This window comes from Rattus rattus, chromosome 16 (assembly GCF_011064425.1).
Source record: "Rattus rattus isolate New Zealand chromosome 16, Rrattus_CSIRO_v1, whole genome shotgun sequence".
Lineage (NCBI taxonomy): Eukaryota > Metazoa > Chordata > Mammalia > Rodentia > Muridae > Rattus > Rattus rattus.
This window is the reverse complement of record NC_046169.1, coordinates 29408678-29429070: the sequence shown is the minus strand read 5'-3', so window position 1 is coordinate 29429070 and position 20393 is coordinate 29408678. Positions and strand designations below refer to the sequence as shown.

The 20393-nt window shown below is 51.5% G+C and overlaps 1 protein-coding gene across 1 annotated transcript; it reads left to right on the top strand.

The window, feature by feature from the left end:
* The first annotated feature begins 1572 nt into the window (after window positions 1–1572).
* Kmt5a (lysine methyltransferase 5A) lies at window positions 1573–18265 on the top strand. Its single transcript, XM_032886497.1, has 7 exons — window positions 1573–2217; window positions 3654–3810; window positions 7327–7546; window positions 7911–7998; window positions 13322–13381; window positions 17297–17487; window positions 18058–18265. Exons 1-7 carry the CDS (start codon window positions 1825–1827, stop codon window positions 18263–18265), a joined length of 1317 nt encoding a protein of 438 aa, XP_032742388.1. The 5' UTR covers window positions 1573–1824.
* The last annotated feature ends 2128 nt before the right edge of the window (window positions 18266–20393 follow it).

The following is a 20393-nucleotide window of genomic DNA, read 5'->3' as shown; positions in this document are numbered from 1 at the left end:
CTACAAATGAACTTTATCTTCATTATACAGGATTAAGGGTGTGTAGTAATGGCGTGTCTCTAGTCAGTCGCCGTGCTTCTGGATTCAAATCCCTCTGCAGTTTGGTTTGGTGTAGGGCTTGCAGGTGTGAACCACCATGTGCTCTATTTTGAGGCAGGCCAGCCCATCAACACTCCTCATCTCTTCTGTTCCTTCCAAATGGGTTTGCCTTTCTTCTACGTTCAGTTCTCAGCAGCTTAACACTACAGATTTCTATCACCTGACTTTTACTTCCCCTATTTTCCCATTGCTCATGGGATCAATTCTATAACAGTCATTGTGGCCTACAAGGCGCCTCTGCCACCACATAGCAGAAGTGAGCTCCAATCTCATTTCTTCCTTGTCACAGTAGATAAGTGGTGTGTCCCAAGCCTCAGTTTCCATAGGCGTGAGACAGGAATAATAAATAGTATGACCATAGTCAGGAGTTTTAATTAATTGATGCTCACTGCAAACATTCAGGATACAACATCGTTGTCAGTTTATGGTCCTCTGAAGTCCTAGCAAGAATAGAGTTTGTATTTCTATGTCGGTTTTTTTTTTTTTTTTTCTTTCTTTTTTTCAGAGCTGGGTACCGAACCCAGGGCCACTGAGCTAAATCCCCAACCCTTCTATGTCGTTCTTTAAAACGTCTTTACAGCTCAGAGTGGCTTCAAACCTGCAATCATTCGGCCTTAGCCTGCCAAGAAGAGACTGGAGGAGCCAGCCATGTACAATTCAAATGGGATAGTTCCCATCGCTTGTTTATTTGCAGTTCTCCGGATCGAACCCACGGCTTCGTGTGTTGGGGGCTTGTGATTTACCACTGAGGGTCGCTTTTAGTATCTTTTTTTTTTTAACTTCCGGTAGTCTCCAGGATCCAAGGGTGGAAGGCTCTACGGAGGGATGGGAAGTTAGAGTTGGGAGTAGGCCTCTAACTTTGATAGTTATTAAAGCAAGTAGATGAGGTGTTAATGCCCTGAGAGTGGCTTGTCCTGTAATCATCCTCAGTATAAGGCCTTTTAACAGGAGGGAAGGTGAAGAGGCGCCCGTGTAACAGCCCTTTATTGTAGATGTTGTGGGTTGGTCTTGGAAAACAAAGCTTTGGAATTTTAGCTACTAAGACATAGAGGGCCAGACTCCGGAAGTGACTTAGTCGTGTGGTCCTAATGCTAAGGCAGGCGCTGGGTACCTTCTTGTGTCCTTTGCGTCTATGACTTTGCATAAATACAGCAAAGCTTTGCCGCAAGCCTTAACACAGCCACCGCACAACGGCACAAGGCAGTAAGCAGCCACCAGACTGCCTGGAATCCTGCCTACCTAGGCAGTTCTTACAGGGAGGGCCACAGGAACACAAGGTGGGTGACCTGCTTGCAAAACCCTTCTGCCTCCCTGTAGCTCCTCCCAATCTCAGTTTCTTCATCTGAAAGAGCTAGGAGTAGCGGTTTAGGAGTGCAGTCACTCTGGTCTGTTGGCTTGGGCCGGAATCTAGATGTGAGAACTTGGCCAGGTCCATCGCTTCTCTGAGCCTCAGTTTCCCCATCTGTTCGAAAGAGGTAATAATGGTGTCTGTCTTCCCCGGGCTATTCTGGGGCGTACACAAGATAGCATGGCAGAAGAACCCCAGCAAACTTATCAAGGCTAGCCAGGGCTCCCAGGCTCCTCAGGGCCTCCTACCGGCTACAGGCTGAGTCTGCCTAGCTTTGGACGAGGGCCCATCACTTCCTGGTTCTGTGGCCCTAGAGCCTACCCACCTATTAGGGTGCCCACAGGGTGGACACCCGGGCTCGCGTGAACATCCCACGCATGCAGACGCGGCCCGGGTGCGGGCTCCGGGCGCCGTGCAGTCGCTGCGCGGAGTGGCCGGGGGCGCGCGCGCGAGGGGCTGCGCTGAGCCAGGATTGGCTGTCGCGAACCCTCGCGCCCCCCCTGCAGGCGCCTGGCAGCGCCGCCCCAGCCCGCGCCGTCCCCGGCCTCGCTCCCGGCCCCGGCTGCGGCGCGCGCGGGGCGCCTGGCCTGCTGCGGGCCATGGGCGAAGCGGGCGCCGTGGGGCGCCGCCGGCCCTTTCCCGGGGCGCCGCGGCGGCGCTGGTGGCGGCGGCAGCAGCAGCAGCAGCAGCGGCGGCGGCAGCGCTGGTGGCCGGGCCGCGGCGAGGGCGAGGGCGCCGGCCGTGCCGCCATGGGCCTAGCCGGGCTGCAGGTGGGTGTGTCGGGCCCGGGCGCATGGGGTGGGGCGGGCGCAGGAGGCCCCCGGCCGGGCCGGGTGGGAAGGGCGCCGCGGCTCGGGCCTGGGCCCTGGGACAGCGCAGCCGGGCCCCCTGCGTGCGGGCTTGGAGACATGGCTGCGGCGGGCCCCCGCGGTCCCGCGGCCCGCGCCGCCGCGCCCTGAGCGCCCCTCCCCCGCTTCCCCCGGGTCCCCCCTCTCCAGGCAGGAAGATGTGCAAGCCCCGCGCGGTGGAGGCGGCGGCAGCGGCGGTGGCGGCGACGGCCCCGGGCCCGGAGATGGTGGAGCGGAGGGGCCCGGGGAGGCCCCGCAGCGACGGGGTAAGCAGGCTCCTTCCCCGCACTGAGCAGCGCGCCTGCCGGGCCCGGGCCTCGCGCACGTGGGCACAGCAGGGGGCCCCCCCATCGGTGCTTGCCGGCCGGACTGGCCTGGGGCAGCTTCTATCTCTGCCGCCTCGCCACGAGTGGGTCCGGCTCCACTGTGACCCTGGCTGGCAGTGTCTGCCCTCGAAAAGTTTGACTGTGGCCTGGTGGCATTTCCAGCCCCTCCCGAGACCTTGAGTCCTGGGAGGTGGCAGCCTTCCCAAGGGTGTCCGGGGCTTGCTCTCGCCCCTCTAATAATCAGAATGTCTGACTTGGGTGTTTAGTGGCTTACCAGACTGCCAGACCCTGAATTGTTTCTGGGGAGAGCCCACTCCGAGGAGAGGCTCCACACCCAAAGACACCAACACAGCAGTGACCTGTACTGACACCCCCACCCCACCCCACCCCACCCTGCTCCAGTGTTTGCTGCCAAGGTGCGGTTTGCAGTGGAGTGACCGCCCTAAATGCGCTGGCCAGCAGCCTGTGCTCTCATTGGCCTCCCATCACTCAGCCACAGTACTGGGAGGTGCTGAGCTGCAGTGGCTTGAGAGGGGCCAGGCCTGGCGCAGAAGGTTCAGGCACTAAACAAGCCCTCCCAGTTGGCCTCAGCACCCAGTGGTTAACCAGGTTCCCTTAGGCCTGTTTCTGTGCTAGTGGCTGACTCCCTAGCCTGGGGGGCTAACCCCTGACTCAGCCCAGCCCTTCGAATCCAGAGTCAGTTTTCCCTGGGTCATTCTGACCTCCCTGCTGCTGGTAGGTTAGCTCTTCCCTTAAATGGACTGTACCTTCCTTTAAGGTCTTGTCCTCCGCTGGCCAGACTTCTCCCTTAGGGACTAGGTTTTTAGAGAAGGGTATGTTTCCCCCCAAACTTGGGACTTCAAAATCTGCCGCTGCTCTCCTGAGAGAGCTCTCCTGGGGCTGGCATCTTCTGGTTGGCATGTCGTGTAGTGGTGATGAAATCTCTTTTGTATTCTTACTTCCCCTTCTTCCCTTAAAACGCCATGGGATTGTCTTTGTTTCTCTTTCAGAATATTGTGTTTGTCTTTCCAGGAGAACGTGTTTGCTGGGCAGTCAAAGATCTATGCCTACATGAGTCCGAACAAATGCTCTGGAATGCGCTCTCCACTGCAGGAAGAGAACTCCGTCGCACATCATGAGGTCAAATGCCCGGGGAAACCATTGGCCGGAATCTACAGGAAGCGAGAAGGTAAGTCCCAAATGGCCTCTTTCTGCCTTCAGCTGCTCAGATTGTACACACTCACACTCTCACACTTCTTCCCAGTGCCAGGTGTGAGGGAGATAGTAACCATGTTCCTCCTCACGGTGAGAAGCACATACAGGTGGAGAGGAGGCGGATGTGTCAGGGTGTGTGTCCTGTGGTCTGACAGGTTTTTCCTATTCTCACAGAGTTAGCATATCCTTCAGGCGCGTCTTGCCACAAAAAAAAAAATAACACACCCGACCTGCAGTTGGAGAGGCTTACGATTGTTAGAAATGGCAGAAAGAGTGAGTCCAGAGGGGTTGGGATTTGGCTCAGTGGTAGAGCGCTTGCCTAGGAAGCGCAAGGTCCTGGGTTCAATCCCCAGCCCCTGAAAAAAAAAAAAAAAAAAAAAAAAAGTGAGTCCAGGTCGTACAGAGCAGGCAGCTGCCCGCAACGTGAAGTAGACCCAGGGGATCAATTAACTTACTGCATATAGCAGGGCCTGACCCCGTTTCTACAGTTTCTTTCCATTCAAGCGGTCTGTGTTACTTTCCGAAACGGTATGCACTGTGTGAGATTTTGAGCTGAATCATGGGCGGGCGGTAGAGCTTGGTGGGTAGAGTACTTGATGAGCATGTGAGACTCTGGGTTCCATCCTGAGAATCTTACAAAGGGGGGCGGGGGGGGCACAAGGGTGCGTGGTTATTGGGAAATTCTGTGGAAGCCAAATTGCAGTGATTTCAAAACCAGCATGGCTTACGGTATGATACTTTGTCCCACCCCCACTGCCCAGAATAAGGAGGATTGGGATGTGGCTCAGTGCTGTAATGTTTGCCTAGCGAGCGTAAGACCCTAAGCTCAATCCCTAAAACCCCAAAGCCCACTCAGCTCTGCGAGCAAGGCGGTCATCTAAGAAGCTTGCCTTCTTCCAGACAGGCCCTCTTAGAGCCTCAGTGAGGAAAGGCTCCTGTCTACCCCCACAGTTCATTCTGTGAATGAGTCCTGCCCTACTGAGCAGGGCGCCCCCGGCTACCAGCAGTTTTTTGGGATGAAAGTGTGTTCACCAACAGAAACAGAAGTGCTAAAGCCCAACCTCTCAGGCTATCTGTGAGAACTAAGGGGGGGGGGGGGGCCCTGTGTCTGTGGAAGGAGCCTCTCAGGCTGTCTGTGAGAACTAAGGGGGGGGGGAGCCCTGTGCCTGTGGAAGGAGCCCAGCCTCAGCTTAATCGTTTCTCTCCACCCCCATGTATGGGGCTATGTTGTCTGCCACTTGGAAGGAGGAGACTTGGGCAAGCTGCCATTCTTTTGTGAGTCCTGGGTGACATTCCTGTCCGTTGAGAGGCGTCCCGTCTCACCCATTGGGCTGTTTGGGTGTAGAAGGGCCTTGAGATGCTACAGCTGTAAGCACAGCCCCACCGCATTGCCTTGTCCTTCACATCCTTGTGTCCTCAGCTGTCAGGAGGGTACCTGCTGCCCAGGCTTGGCCAAAGTCCCCGTCTGGGGCCTTAGCCACCCTGCATCCCTTCCAAAATTGGGCAGAGTGAACATTGTCCGTGTGCTGCTGGGGGCTTACTGATTCCTGGTGCTGTTAAATGGGCAATAATGAGAATTTGGGGGCAAGTGTACATCGGAGTCTCTGAGAAAGGTCACCGTCTCACCTAACTGTGCTGTGGCACAGATCTCCTCGTAGGCGTCAGCGGACCCTGTGTATTCATAGGCGAGAAGGATGGGAAGGAGTGGGGCTGATCCAGAAAGGCTTGGGGTTTTTTGTTATAATTACATTTGGGCTTGGGGTTTTTTGTTATAATTACATTTGTTTGCTTGTTTGTTTTGTACGTGGGTGGGTATCTGTGTGCTACGTATACGTGCGGGGGAAACTTACAGGAGTCATTTTCTCCTATGAAGGGCCTGAGAATCCGATTCGGGGAATTAGACTTGGTGGCAAGGGCTTTTACCTGCTGACCCATCTCATTCTCAACCGCACCCCCTTTCCCCAGCTTTTCTTTATGCCTGTGCTCGGAAACTGAACTCAGGTCCCCCTGTTATGTGGGTCACTTTACTGACTAAGCCCGCTTGCAAGCCTCACCTTCCTGGATACCTGTGATACATCTCTCTTTCCTTTTTGTTTGCTGAGCTATGATTCAGCTATCGACGTTTCTATGCTTGTTTTGTAGAACCTGGGATAGAACCCAGAGAGTGGGCAAGCACTCTACCACTGACTGAGCTAGCCCAGGTCTTTATTTTTATTTTCAAGACAAGCTCTCCTGTAGCCCAGGCTAGCTTCAAACTTCCCACGCAGCTGAGGGTGGCCTTCAACTTGTGTTCTGCCTCCACCTCGCACGTGTGCTGGGATTACAGGCCTGTGCCACCACTCCACAGTTTACTCCCTCCCCAGATCCAAAGTGTGCGCTTGGGTGATTTTTTTTTTTTTTTTTAAGTGCGTCTGCAGTCGTACAACTGCCACCCCTAAGTCCAGACCATTTGTTACCTCACAAAAGCACATACCCACTAACACTCACTCTGCACTCCCCATCCCCCCACAGCCTTAGGCAGCCTTGAAACTCCTTTCTGGGTCTGCAGCTTTGCCTGTTGTGGGCATTTCATGCAAACGAAGTCATGACAGAAGTCATGACACGTAGCCTTTTGTGCTTGGCCTTTTACTCTTTACTCAGCGAGCCTCTCAGAGTCAGTCCTTGCCGTGCGTGCATGCTGTGTGTCAGTGCTGTGTACCTTTCTGCCGCTGAGTCGTCACCCCCAGTGTGTGGACACACCACATTTCAACTATTTATACACTGACCGGTGTTCGGAATGTTTGCTCTTTCGGCTAATGTGCATAAGCTACCACATTTCAGGGACAGATTTTTTTTTTTGTGTAGACATGTGGTTTTAATCCTCAGTCGATGCCTGACCGTGGACTTGTTGCTGGGTCATAGGATAATTCTATGTTTAACTTTGTAAGGGAACCTCAAAACTGTTTCCTAAAATTGGTGTGCCATCTCATATCTCTGGGTAGCATATTAGCTTGTTTACTTTAAAAAGTAAATCATTAAATCCATTTTTTAAAATAGCACAGTTCACCAGCACCACATCTGCGCACGCTGTTATCAGAAGGCTCTTTGTTGTGTGCCTCGTGACAGGGTGCGTGCCAGTCTGCCTAGGTGCCATCCGGAGAACCTCTGGGAGCCTGGGACCTCAACCTCTTTTCGAAGGAGGCTTTGTTTGGCTAAGATTCTGAAGGGAAGCATGCCAGGCAGTGAGGGGAGAAGAGTCTGGGCTCCGTCCCCTCGCTCCACCCGCCAGTGTCTGGAAGCCGCTGGCTGAGACTCGGGCTGTCTCCCATGCCCACATGCGGAGGACCAGGCCCTGTCTCTAAGCGCGTCTGCTGGGTTGGCTTCCGTGGACACTGGCATAGTAGGCTCCAGCGCCTCCTTCCTGGCCCTCACAGAATGCTCCTGTCTTAGCCTGTCTTAGAGCACGGTGCATGGAGTAAATGAGTCCCTGTCTCCCACCTATCCCGTGCAGAGAAAAGAAACGCTGGGAATGTTATCCGAAGCGCTGTGAAGTCGGAAGAACAGAAGAGCAAAGATACCAGGAGAGGTCCCCTGGCGCCTTTTCCAAACCAAAAATCTGAAGCAACAGAACCTCCAAAAACTCCACCCCCGTCATGTGATTCTACCAGTGTAGCGGTTGCTAAGCAAGCCCTGAAAAAGCCCCTCAAGGGCAAGCAGGCCCCTCGGAAGAAGTAAGTAGCCTGGAGCCCTTTCAGCACAGCACCACTTGGTTCCCAGGGACCTGCTCCCGTGTCTATCGTGGTTGTGTAGTCCACTGCCAGGCCGGCCTCTCCTCTCCTGAGTCATCTCACTTTCCGGTGTTTCCCTGTGTGCGCGTCAGGGTCCAGAGGTCAAGGCCTCCCTCCCTATCTCTTCCCCAGAGAGGAGTGAGCAGCTGTCCTTGGAGTCTGGGGCCCGCCCAGGTAGATGGGCAGATGTGCACCTAGGTCCCAATGCACAAAAGTGTCGGAGGAACACATTTACAGGGAGTCGCCCCCTGGGTCTGAGCAGGGCAGCAGGCCTCATGCTTGTTTTCTTCCCTCCCCTCTTACCCAGGTCTCAAGGGAAGACACAGCAGAATAGAAAACTCACAGATTTCTACCCCGTGCGAAGGAGCTCCAGGAAGAGCAAAGCTGAGCTGCAGGTAAGGTCTGATGAGCTGCAGCTGGGAGGGGCGCGGAGGCCAGGCCTGGACCCTGGGGTGAAACGTGTAGCACAGGCCATCCTGGTGCAGGAGGCATACTTCAGACCACTGTGGAAGGAAGCCTTGTGACTTGTTCTTCACGGCATAGAAAGGTCAGATGGGCTTTCCCAGGATGCTCTGGCAGCGCGTTTGGACCCTGCGGGGAAAGCTGCCTGTTCTTTCAGGAGCTTCTCCTGTCTTCAGCCGAGAAGTCTTTAAAGAACACTAGCTCGGAAGTGCTCACTGCTGGTGGTGGACTGCACTTTCCTGTCTGTAAAGTGGTCTGGTAAAGTCCAAGGGTGGAGACACACCTATAATCCTAGTACTCAACACGGAGTTGAGAGAACTGATGGATGTTCTGATGAGAGTGGTCTGGTCTGAATAGCAAGTTCCAGTCCAGACAGGGCCACATAGCAAGACCCAGCCTCAAAAAAGAAAAGAGACGGTAGTGAGTTGTTACAAAGATGAAAGACGGGGATCCACACACATGCAGTGGCGAATCCACGCAGGAGAGTGAAGGCAGAGCTCCAGTTCGAGGTCCTCCTTGACTGCATAATAAAACCCTGTCTGAAAGCAAAACGCACTAATAAAATGGTCTCCTGGGGCTAGAGGTACAGCATATTAGAGTTCTTGCCTGTCATGTTCCAGAGGGCCACGACTTCTGTCCCTAGCCCTGTATAAACTGGAGAGGGTGGGTCTTGTCTATAATCCCAGGACTAAGTGGGTAGAGACAGAAAGATCAAGAGTTCGAGGCCAAGTGGGAGGAGGTGGTACATGCCTTTGATTCCAGTACTTGGGAGGCAGAGGCCAACCTCGTCTACAGAGTGAGTTCCAGGACAGTCAAGAGTTACACAGAGAAACCCTGTCTTGGGGGAAAGAGTTAAGGCTGCGTTACATAGAGAATTTGAGGCCAGTCTGAACTAGATGAGATATTCTCATAAAAGACTTTGTTCTGTAATGGTGTAGGAGTGCAAATGGCAGCGAGCTGAGACTGTCACCCTCCCTTGCTTCCCAGTATAGTCTGTTCCCATCTGCCTATTTCTGGCTAAACGTGAAGTGGCTTATAGGGAGGAAGGTAGCCAGTCTGGGCGGCCCCACGCCCATGTATACGGTACCCAGTGGGCAGCCTTATCAACATTGGTGCAGTGGGGTGTGGTTATTGCCTCTCTGTTCTGAATCCCACTGGGATGCCCAGGGCGTCAGGGTCAACGCCTCACTCTCCTGTAAGACTTTGACTCTGTAGGCTTCGGATCACCTCAGAGCAGGGGAGAGGGGATTGATTTGGGCAGCCTGGGCGTTCTGTATGCTGCTGAGGTCCCCTCAGTATCCGAGATGGCAGATCTGCATGCAGAGCTTCAGGTTAGTGCAGCTTTATCCAGAACAAGCCCAAGGGAGGGGGGCTGCTTCCCTCCCTCCCCACCTGCCCACCCCACTAGCTTTCACTTCATTTCTTGTGAAAGGCAGTGCCTTGGCCAAGAATGAGCTGTTAGAACCGCCTGCCAGCAGTGGGAGGGTGTGCTGGGTCACTCTCAAAGGCTGCATTGCAGAGCAGAGGTGGTGCCTGCCCACAGAACCCAGAGCTCCTCCCAGCCAGGCAGGCGGCATGGCAGGCCCCACACGGGCAAGTGCTGCTGGGTGGGAGTACCTAAGTCAGTGGTGCTAAAGAAAAGCCAGGCTCTTGTGCCTGGAGAGCAGAGGCCGGAAAGCTGCAGAGCTGCAGGGGGACTGCAGAGCTCACCTGCTCACTGCAGCAGATAAGCAGGCAGGGATAGCACACCCTGTTTCCAGATAGATAGAGCAGGAAGCAGCACCAGCAGGCAGGCACCATGCTGTGCCCCTCTGTTTGTCTTGGCTCTGCTGAAAGAGCACTGTTCCCCTGTCGCTGGCGTGGCAGGGAAGTGACAGCTGCCCGTGGCGCCATGGATGTGGCTGTCGCTGGCAGAGTTTGTATTCTGTTGACTGCAGAGAAAGCTGGAGGGCATGGCAGTGAGGTCTGTCAGGGGCTGAAGTTCCTCCTGCTCACCTAACTAGGTTAGTCTAGGGGCTGAGTAAGTGGACTGAGAAGCTGTACTTGACCAGTGGCCAAGAGTGAAATCAAAGTACCAAGTGGTGGGGCACCTTGTGGGGCTTAAGAAAAGCTGCTGGGGCAGAACCAGGTCCAGAGTTCAGAGCCGGAGGGAGCTATTTAAGCACAGGGCAAGCCATAGGGAAATGCCCCCAGCCTCGTGGCTGTCTGGCTGGCCTGCCCTGTGTGGGGGAACTGTACTGCAGCAGAGGCAGCTCCCTGGCTACCTCCTCCTCTCTGATACTCCCTGAGGACTGCAAGGAGCCATCTGTCCTTCCTGTCCACCTTCCCTCAGACCTTGCCTACGCTGAGAAGACCCCTAGGTAGTGCTGGAGTGCAGCGGTAGAGCCCTTGTCTCACATGCATGAGGATGTAGGTGTAGTCACCAGTACTGTCAGGAGGACAAAACCTAACTCTGCCTCCTTTGGATGGTTGGTGAGATGGAGTAGTTTGGTTCCGTGGTGAGCCTAAGGCTCCTTAACTCCAGAGCAGAGGAAATAAGCAGGCACATGGATCAGGGAAAAGGTCACACTAGGCAGGAAGGACAGCTGCTCCGTAGCCTAGAGGCTGGAGACCTGGCCTTCTGGAAGAGCCTGTTGTGTGGGGGATGGGTGGAGGGGAGACATTGACGCCTGTACCTTACAGAATCTATCCACATAAGGAAAAGTCCTGCACAGTGACACACGCCTTTAATCTCAGCACTCGGGACGTAGAGGTGGGCAGATCTCTAAGTTTAATTCCAAACTCTCAAAATAGAAAAGTTTAATGAGTGGACGGGTAACCCACATTCTGGGTGAGGTTATGTCTTGCTTTAATCTCATTAAGTTCCAGGCCAGCCTTGACACATAGTAAAAGCCTAGTTATTTATTTGCTTTTTTTAAATTTTTATTAGTGTTTGTTTTCCAAACAGTGTCTCTATGTAGCCCCAGCTGCCCCAGGCTTATAGTTCTGAAAGCTTATAGTTCTAAGAGTTCTTATAGTTCTAAAAGAGCTGGGTGTGGTGGTGCCTTTCAAAGTAACAATAATAACAACAATCTTTTCAGAACATTCCTGTGGCAATAGGTAAAGAGCTAGGTATTGTAGTGGAAGCCCTGAGACTCCCAGAGATGGCTATCAGATAATGGCTTGAGGGAGGACAGTAGGGGCTGAGAAGGTGACTAGATATCAGACTGTCCTGAGGTCACCCGTTCACACTCCCTCAGCACTGTCTCCATCACACATCCCAGGGCCTGTTCCAGGGTAGGTGTGGACTGAATGACTGGCTAGCTATGTCCTGGTCCCAGGCTCTGCCTATAAGGTCTAGCAAGGGTGTGAGTTCCACAGGTGCCAAGGCCTCCACAGATGGCATCAGCCTCGAGGAAGGCCCTCCACGCTAGTGAGCCAAAGCTGTGGGCATCTGGTGTCCATAGCCCCTCTTGTTCCCTAGCATCTTGTGTAATGAGAGGGCACAGTGGGATCCAGTGAGACGGAGTAGCAGCAGGAGAGAACCCATGGTGGTTCCCTAGCTCCTCTGTTCCTTGCTATGTTGTTCTGCTGGTTAGGAGCACAGGCATAGCTCAGAGATCTGAGCATAGACCTCCAAGGGGAGTATCGGTTAGCTTAGCTAGGAGGGACAAGGAGCAGATATGTCCTGCCTGCGATCTGCTCTGGTCAGTTCATCCATTTATTTATTTGGTGGTGCTGGGCATTAAAGCCATATATATGCTGAGCAAACATTGATCCTTTTTTGCCTCCTTTTCTATTTTCCTTTTTATTTTGAGACAGGCTTTCACCAGATTGCCCTATGCTGGCCCACATCGTATTTTGTAACTCATATTGGCCTCAAATGTCTGAAAACTGTGCCTCAGGCTCTTGAGCAGCTAGGATGGCAGGCGTAGGCCACCATGCCCATAGTGAGGGATGGTTACTTCGTAAGGAGTCAGCCTCCAGATCTTACGTTTACTTACTTGTAGCAGGGGCATTCGTGAGCTGTGGTTTGTGTATGGTGATCAGAGAGAACACCGAAGGGACTTGGTTCCCTCCTTGTACATTGTATGTTCTAGGGATCAAATTCAGATGGTCAGGATGGCCAGCAGTCGAAGTAAGTGCCTTTGCACGGTGGGCCTTCCCGACAGCCCAGAGTCCTGTTTCTTAGATCCTGGTGAATTAAAAACCATTTTTTTTTTTGAAACACAATTATTGATTTCTTATAATCAAATACTGCTAACTAGCATTACTTTCACACATGCATCATTCAGAACGAAGGAAGAGTTCCTCAGTATTTTTAAATGATGCATCATATAACACAAAGTTAGAACTGAAAATGCACCCTGATTAATTATGTAAACTGGTAATTTTTTTTAAAAGCGTAACTAATAATTTGGTTCCTTTCTTCATAAACTTAAAAACCATTTTTTAAAGTACTCTGCAGGACAAACTTCATGTTTAAGGCTCTGCAAAAAATGCCCGAGATAATAAAGGTTCATCTCTGTTACTGTGGCGGAGACTTGAGGCTGTTAGTTGACTCCTGTTGCTTCGGGCATCATGGGGGAGCATGTGGGACAAGAGTGCTTTCCTGACTGCTGAAAGTGAGAGACTAGGCCGGAGTCTCACTGTCCCACACAGAGCAGATTCCCAGGGACCCTGGTAGGACCCACCTCTTTTTTTTTTTTAGATTTATTTATTTATTTTGTATATGAGTACACTGTAGCTGTCTTCAGACACACCAGAAGAGGGCATCGGATTCCATTACGGGTGGTTGTGAGCCACCATGTGGTTGCTGGGATTTGAACTCAGGACCTCTGGAAGAGCAGTCAGTGCTCTTAACCACTGAGCCACCTCTCCAGCCCAGGACCCACCTCTTAATGGATTAAATGTTTCCCAATACTTACCATAGTGTGGACCGTCCAGTTCATCACAGGGACCCTTGGGAAACACTGAAGATCCAGACGAGTTAGGTATGGTGATGCCCATTCATAACCCCACACTTCCCAGGCTAGGGCAGGAAGAACGTGAGTCAAGGCCAGCCTGGGCTTACAGTCTGAATTCCCTGACTCAGAACCAACCAACCAGACACACACCAAAGGCTGAAAATACAACAGGCCAGAACTGTGTGCCTCTTGTCCAGGCGAGGCTGGGTGACGGCTGCTCGTGGCAGATGGTCGAGGAGAGGTTGCTCAGGGCAGCACAGGTTGGCTGTGGCGTGGCACGCAAACACTAACACTGTTCTTAACTCCACAGTCTGAAGAAAGGAAGAAGATAGATGAGCTAATTGAGAGCGGGAAGGAAGAAGGCATGAAGGTAAGGTCCGCTCCACACCGCTAAGACACGCCCCAAGACTGCCTTGAGTGCACATGCTCAGTGTCAGCACCAGACCCAACAGCTGTTGTAAGCAAGCACGTCAGGAAGGTGCAGACTTACTGAGATGTCCGGGCTGGGTCACCCACTTCACTGCAGTGTTCTTTTTTTTTTTTTTTTTTTATAATTCTTTTTTTCGGAGCTGGGGACCGAACCCAGGGCCTTGCGCTTCCTAGGCAAGCACTCTACCACTGAGCCAAATCCCCAACCCCCACTGCAGTGTTCTTATCTTTGTGAAATGTGTTTTGCTTGTGTGTGTCTGTATACTGCATGTGGGCTTGGTGTACCCACCAGTCAGAAGAGGGCTTGAGTCAATCCCCTGAGACCAGTAGGTGGTTAGGACTTACTGTGTAGATGCTGAGAATTGATCCCAAGTTCTCTGGAAGAACAAATGGGTTTTTTGTTTGTTTGGTTTTGGTTTCTTTTTTTTTTTTTTACTTTATCTACATTTATTTTATGCTGAATTTATCCCCGTGCCATGAGTTTTTGTTTCTTCAGTTTCTTCTGGGATATCTTTCTTCTGTGCAACCTCCACTTCTGGCTTTGGAACACTCTGTTCCTTCTCAGTGTGGCAGGGGGAGCTCATGGATGGATTAATCCGGCCTTGAGCTCTGTAGTATCATCAGCACATTGCAGATGACTTGTTCACCTGAATATGTTCAATAATAATCTACGTCTAAACCCTTCAATTCAGCATCACTGTCTACACTTTTAAGCATGTGCAGCAGAAATTCAGCACTCTTTTTTGGCCACCATCCCTGTGTCCAGCCCCAGCGTTTGGCCTGGGCACACCTACTGACTCCATTATACCGCCGGAATGCCACACACTGCGTCTTTAAAGTGACAGCCTTCAGATGCTTGGGGGTTTTGCGGATATGCATACCCTTGATGGCCAGGGAAGTTTCCAGGGTGTTCTTTTTTTTTTTTTCTTTTTTCTTTTTTTTTTTCGGAGCTGGGGACCGAACCCAGGGCCTTGTGCTTGCTAGGCAAGCGCTCTACCACTGAGCTAAATCCCCAACCCCCCTCCAGGGTGTTCTTAAAGTGAACACGAAGGTTTGAACCTTTTGACTTGCATGATTTTGTGGGGTTTTCTAGGTCAAGGGAGTAGCAAACCATCTTCACAGGTCACCTCTGTCTGCTTACAGGAAGAGGAGGACAAAGGTTCTTAATTGCTGAGCTATCTTTCAGCCCCGTTTATTAATGTAATTTTTTTAAAGACTTATTATATATAAGTCCACTGTAGCTGTCTTCAAATACACCAGAAGAGGGCATCAGATCTCATTACAGATGGTTGTGAGCCACCATGGGGTTGCTGGGATTTGAACTCAGGACCTCTGGAAGAGCAATTGGTGCTCTTAACCATTGAGCCATCTCTCCAGCCCTATTAATGTAACTTTTAAAAGATTTTTTTTATTTAATGTGTGTGTGTGTGTGTGTGTGTGTGTGTGTGTGTGTGTGTGTGTGTGTGTGTGTGTGTGTATCTTTCTGTTTTATATACAGGGAGTAGGGTTACCCACAGCCCAGAAGAAGACATCAGACCTCTTGGAGCTGGAGTTACAGATGGTTCTAAGCTGCCCAGTGTTGGGTGTGGGTGATGGGAACTGAACTGGGTCCTCTGCAAGAGCAGCAAGCACTCTTGACTGCTGAGCCATCTCCAGCCCCTTTCTCTCTCCCTATGTATTCCTGGAGCTCCTCATTCTGTAGAAAAGGTTGGTTCAAAGTCACAGGCTAGATCTTCCTGCCTCTACCTCTAAAATGTTGGGATTAAAGGCCCATACAACTACACCTGGCCTGGGCAATTATATAAAAAGAAAAATTGCTGTGGGAATGGAGGCAAAGTTTGTTAGCCCATCTGTCTACTCAGGAGACTGAGGTAAAGTGGTCTTAAGACTGTAAGATTAAAGGGGTTGGGGATTTAGCTCAGTGGTAGAGCGCTTGCCTAGGAAGCGCAAGGCCCTGGGTTCGGTCCCCAGCTCCGAAAGAAAAAAAAAAAAGACTGTAAGATCAAGTCTTACCTGGATTATGAAGTCAGTTCGATACAAAAAGGGGCTAGAAATGTAGCTTGTGGGTCCATGTCCACCTCTTAGCTGGGCACAGCCTCGGGGGGAGGCAGAGGGAGTTCGACTGTGCTTACCCTACACCCGGTACTGGGCAGGGAAGTGCCGAGACTCAAGGCTGGGAAAACTCACTCAGAGGTGTGGGAAAGCCAGAGCTGGCTGGGGTTCCCTGGACCTGTGACAACTGTGGGGTCGAGGAAAGGCTGAGAACAGAGTCTGGGGGCAGCGGGCTACGGCCTGGGGCCAGGGGACAGCACAGCTCTGGGTTGTCCCAGCGGTCATGAGAGTTCTCAGCTTGACAGCCCAGGGAGGCCTCTGTGGGAGAAGTAAGCAGCAGCTCCGTAGCTGAAGGCCCTCTCCAAGGCTCTGCTCAGGGGGTCTTGATGAAACAGTCCATGGTTCTGAAGGAACTGTTTATTGGCTGTTCATGGTGGAGAATGGATGCTTACTGTACGGTACCCACTTCTCAGGCTAGACCAGAGATACATACCTTTTGTAGGAAGGGATGCTGGGAAGGGAAGGTTATTGGCTAAGCCCTCAGGACCACTAGGTACCTCGTTAGCATGGAGGACTCTGTTCTGGGCCTATGTGACCATAGGTCACTTTTCCTTACGTGAGGAGTGTGGCGTGTGTCCCAGGCCAGGAGTCTAGCAGGGAACGGGGAGTCACCTAAGTCTCAGGTGTGTGCCCACCAAGTCCCTGGGTCTCAACCTGCTGGACCCTACCACGCTTCCTGGCGTGGTTGACCGTCCATCAGTAGCTCAGTGCTGTGCCTGCGGAGCATCAACAGAGCCCTGTGTTCAGTCCCCAGCCCTCACCCCTAACCCCTAAAGAAGGAAAGCAGCAGATAATTACACAGAGGATTAGGCTGTCCCTGGGGCCAGGGCTAAGGAAGGCAGGCGCTTTTCTCCACGTGGGTCTTGCTTTGTGTTGAGGCTGGGGGTTTACTGAGCCCTGTGCATGCTAAGCATGTGCTGTATCAATGGGCCCCAAGACATACATCTCAGTGTGTTTTGGCTGAGGGGCTGTACCTCTAAGGTGTGCTGGTGGATGGATCTGTTCTAGGAGTGAAGGATCAAAAACCTTTTCTTGGGGCTGCAGAGATGGCTCAGCAGTTAAGAGCACTGGTGCTCTCCCAGAGGTTCTGAGTTCAATTCCTAGCAACCACATGGTGGCTCACAACCATCTGTAATGGGATCTGATGCTCTCTTCTGGTGTGTCTGAGGACAGCTACAGTGTACTCACATACATGAAATAAATAAATCTTTAAAAAAACAACCTTTTCTTTCCACCTATAACCTAGACTCAAACTTAGTCCTGGGCCCCTGGAGCAGCCATCCATTCTGTAACTCCTATGTGTGAGAGAGTGAAGAGAAATACCAGAGGTTATTGGTGGATCACAGGAAGTGCAGGACACTGGCCTTGCTCATCACCCAGTGAGCAGAGACCCTTATGGACCAGAGTCCCCGATGTCACCATTTCCTAGCTTCGTGGCCTTTCTAAGCCTCCTTTTTGTCATCTGCAAAATGGTGTTTGCCCACTTAGCAGATTTCAGCTGGGAGCCAGACTTAGAACTTTGGGCAGAGTGGAGCTCTTAGTGGGATGCAGTGGGAATGGCCTGAGACTAGACCCAGTGCACACAGTAAAAGCTATGAAGCCCACGGTGCTGGTGGGTTTTATTTTTATTGACGTCCAGCCAGTAAAATTGGCAAAAAGTATGGTTCAAGCCCCTTGGAAGGCATCACGCCTGTTGACACCGCTCATATTTTTGAACCCATGTTGTCTTGTCCCTTCCTGATAGATTGATCTCATCGATGGCAAAGGCAGGGGTGTGATTGCTACCAAGCGATTCTCCCGGGGAGACTTTGTAGTAGAATACCATGGAGACCTCATTGAAATCACCGATGCCAAGAAGCGGGAGGCTCTGTATGCACAGGACCCCTCCACGGGCTGCTACATGTACTATTTTCAATATCTGAGCAAAACCTACTGGTGAGTACGAGGTGTGGGGTGGGGGAAAGGCAGACAGCCGGATGCCCAGGGCCATTCCTGAATCTGATCAGTCTCCTTGCCTGTTACAGTTAGATCAGATCTTACTATGTAGCTCTGACTGGCATCAAACTGATCATCCTCCTGCCTCAGCCTCCTGAGTGCTAGGTTTGCAATTGAAATCACTGTGTCCAGAGATCTGTTCCTTCTCCCCAGTTAGCTTTGGGATTGGAGCTCTCCTTCAGCAGGAGAGGACTCATCCCCTAGAAACCTGCTCTGGTCACAAGCCCTTTCCCTCTGGGCATTTGTCTGCAGAGGAGCTCTGCAGAATGGTAATTGCTCCTTCCTGGTTGAGGTCAGGAGAGCCCATTTGTATCCGTTGATGTGTTTGAAACACTAGCTACTTCCTGGACTCCAGAGAGAGTTCTTGGGATTCTGTTCCCAGGCTCTGCATGCAGGCCTTTCTGGCTTTAAAAGTAGCCTCTGGAATTAACCTGTCTCCCACGTGAGGCCTCCCAGCCAGATTCAAAGCCTCTTTATCAGTGTAATCCCCTCACTCTCCCACTATGCCAGCGTGGATGCCACTCAAGAAACGAACCGCCTGGGGAGGCTGATCAATCACAGTAAGTGTGGGAACTGCCAGACCAAACTGCATGACATCGACGGCGTGCCTCACCTCATCCTCATAGCCTCCCGAGACATTGCGGCGGGGAGGAGCTCCTGTCGACTATGGAGACCCGGACAAGGCCTCCATCAAGCCTACCCTTGGCTGAAGCACTAACCAACCATGTGGCCTCCCTGCCTCCCTGCCACCCTGCCTCCTTCAAAGGACAAAGTGCCCTCAAAGGGAAATGAATTTTTTACACACACACACACACACACACACACACACACACACACACACACACACACACACACTCCCCACACTCACACTCTTACTCTTAGCTAATTACTTCAAATGTTTTTAAAAAGTATATTAAAGATGCCTTTTCATGTAGTATTTAAATATCTGTTACAGGTTTCCAAGGTGGACTTGAACAGATGGCCTTATATTACCAAAACTTTTATATTCTAGTTGTTTTTCTACCTTTTTGCATACAAGCTGAACGTTTGTGCTTCCCGCGCAGTAAGACTCGGCACAGGTTTTAGAGAATGGAGTTGAACATGAACTAGGAAGCCGGGCTCTGCCCAAGATGAAAGCCAGGACTCCCCCGCACCCCACGTCCGAGGACAGGCCGGTGTGAGGGTGCTGCCACCCCCACGCACAGCCTGGACGGGATGTGTCCAAGCTCTTGTTCTCCTCAGCGTCTTGACAGGTGTACACATTGACGTGTATGAATATTTTTTAGCAAAGTTTCACAGTAAGCTAGTCTTCCCCTCTGCTTTCTCCAAAGCTTACTGAGCCCGGGGCTCGAGGCCCGGCCGGGAACAGACCTCTTCCACAGGCTTACGGCTTTTCCAGGCACCTTGAAGCATCAGGGTGGGCAGTCAGACTAGAGGCGGGCCGGGAAAAGCACTGTTCTCCTGCCCAAGAAGGGCAGGTCTCCTGAAACTGCATTAATTCTTTATAGAAATGTGAACACTGAATTTATTTTAAAAAATAATAAAAAAAAAATAAAATAGTAAAAAAAATTTAAAAAGAAAAAAAATGGAAAAAAAAAACCCACAGAAAACAACTTAACATGTATATAGGTTTTGAAGGGAGTGAAATGAATGCAGTTTTCTTTTCTTCTGGGGTTTATTTTTCTTTTTGGCTTGGCTGGTTGGTTTGTGTAGAGAAGATTTGAGATGGTACTCTATTCTAATCAAAAGTGAGGTTTGTAGTGGGACCAGAAATTACTAAGCCCACACCCCCTCCCCAATCCCAATTCTGCTACGTGGGAAGTTCTCTACCTGCTGTCAAGGCAGAACCCCTGGTCTCCCGTGAAGATGCCGTCAGTCCTGTGGGCATCAGACACCACATGTGTTTGGCCCTGGGGTACCTGGCAGCCCGCAAGGCTTAGCAGCCAGAGACCAGGCGGATCCTTCAGTTGTGACCTGTGATAGCAAGAGTAGGCTTCCTTCTCCCTCTTGGGGAGGACTAACCATTCACCTTCAGTCCAGGGGGCCTGGGGTTCAGGAGCCAGGTATAAGAGCCTACCCTTGTCCCCAGCCCTCCGTCTCCCAGCCTCATGATGGTGCTACCTAAGAAAGTCTTCCCCGCACCCTTTGCTAGCCCAGTCAGTGGTCAGACTTGGAGGAGGATCCGACAGGAGGGTGTAACTGTGAGAGAAAATGTCTTGGTTGTACCTGTTTGTGGCTTAGCTTTGTATTTAAATAGCAAACAAAAAAAGGAAATAAACTTGAAACTTATTTGTCATCTTAAAAATAAAGCAAAAAAATTAAAGTATTTATTTCCAGGCAAGGGCACCTATGTATGTGTTGTTGTTCTTAATAAAGTGGAAGTGGGATAAAGGGGGAAAGTTGACTGGTTCGCCCTCTAAATGTTCTTGCTGTTGGAGTTGGGGATTTGGCTCAGTGGTAGAGCGCTTGCCTAGGAGGTGCAAGGCGCTGGGTTCGGTCCCCAGCTCCAAAATAAAGAAAAGAAAAAAAAATGTTCTTGCTGCCAAGCCTGACTACCCAAGTTTGATCCCTGGTGCGCACACTGAAGAAAGTGGGATCTAATTTCCTGCAGAGTGAACTTTGAGGTTTTTCCTAGGGAGCCAGAGTTCAAGCATGCTTAGAATTTGACTTCTGATTAACTTATATAAAAGGGGGATATTCAGAGGGTTCTTGGGAAGGTTGGGGATGTAGTACTACCTCTGGGTAATGGCCAACATGTAACGTATATCCTAAGTGGTAGCTGCTTAACTGCCATGATTGTTGGAAGTCACAGGTATGCCAGGCTGGCCTGATATTTCCTAGTGCTG

Bases quoted from the DNA above. Each gene is read 5' to 3' on its own strand.
- Kmt5a (XM_032886497.1), top strand. From the start codon at position 1,825: ATGCAGACGCGGCCCGGGTGCGGGCTCCGGGCGCCGTGCAGTCGCTGC. The intron at 13,382-17,296 runs GTAAGGTCCGCT...CCTTCCTGATAG, and splicing joins GGAAGGAAGAAGGCATGAAG to ATTGATCTCATCGATGGCAA. The intron at 17,488-18,057 runs GTGAGTACGAGG...CCACTATGCCAG, and splicing joins TATCTGAGCAAAACCTACTG to CGTGGATGCCACTCAAGAAA.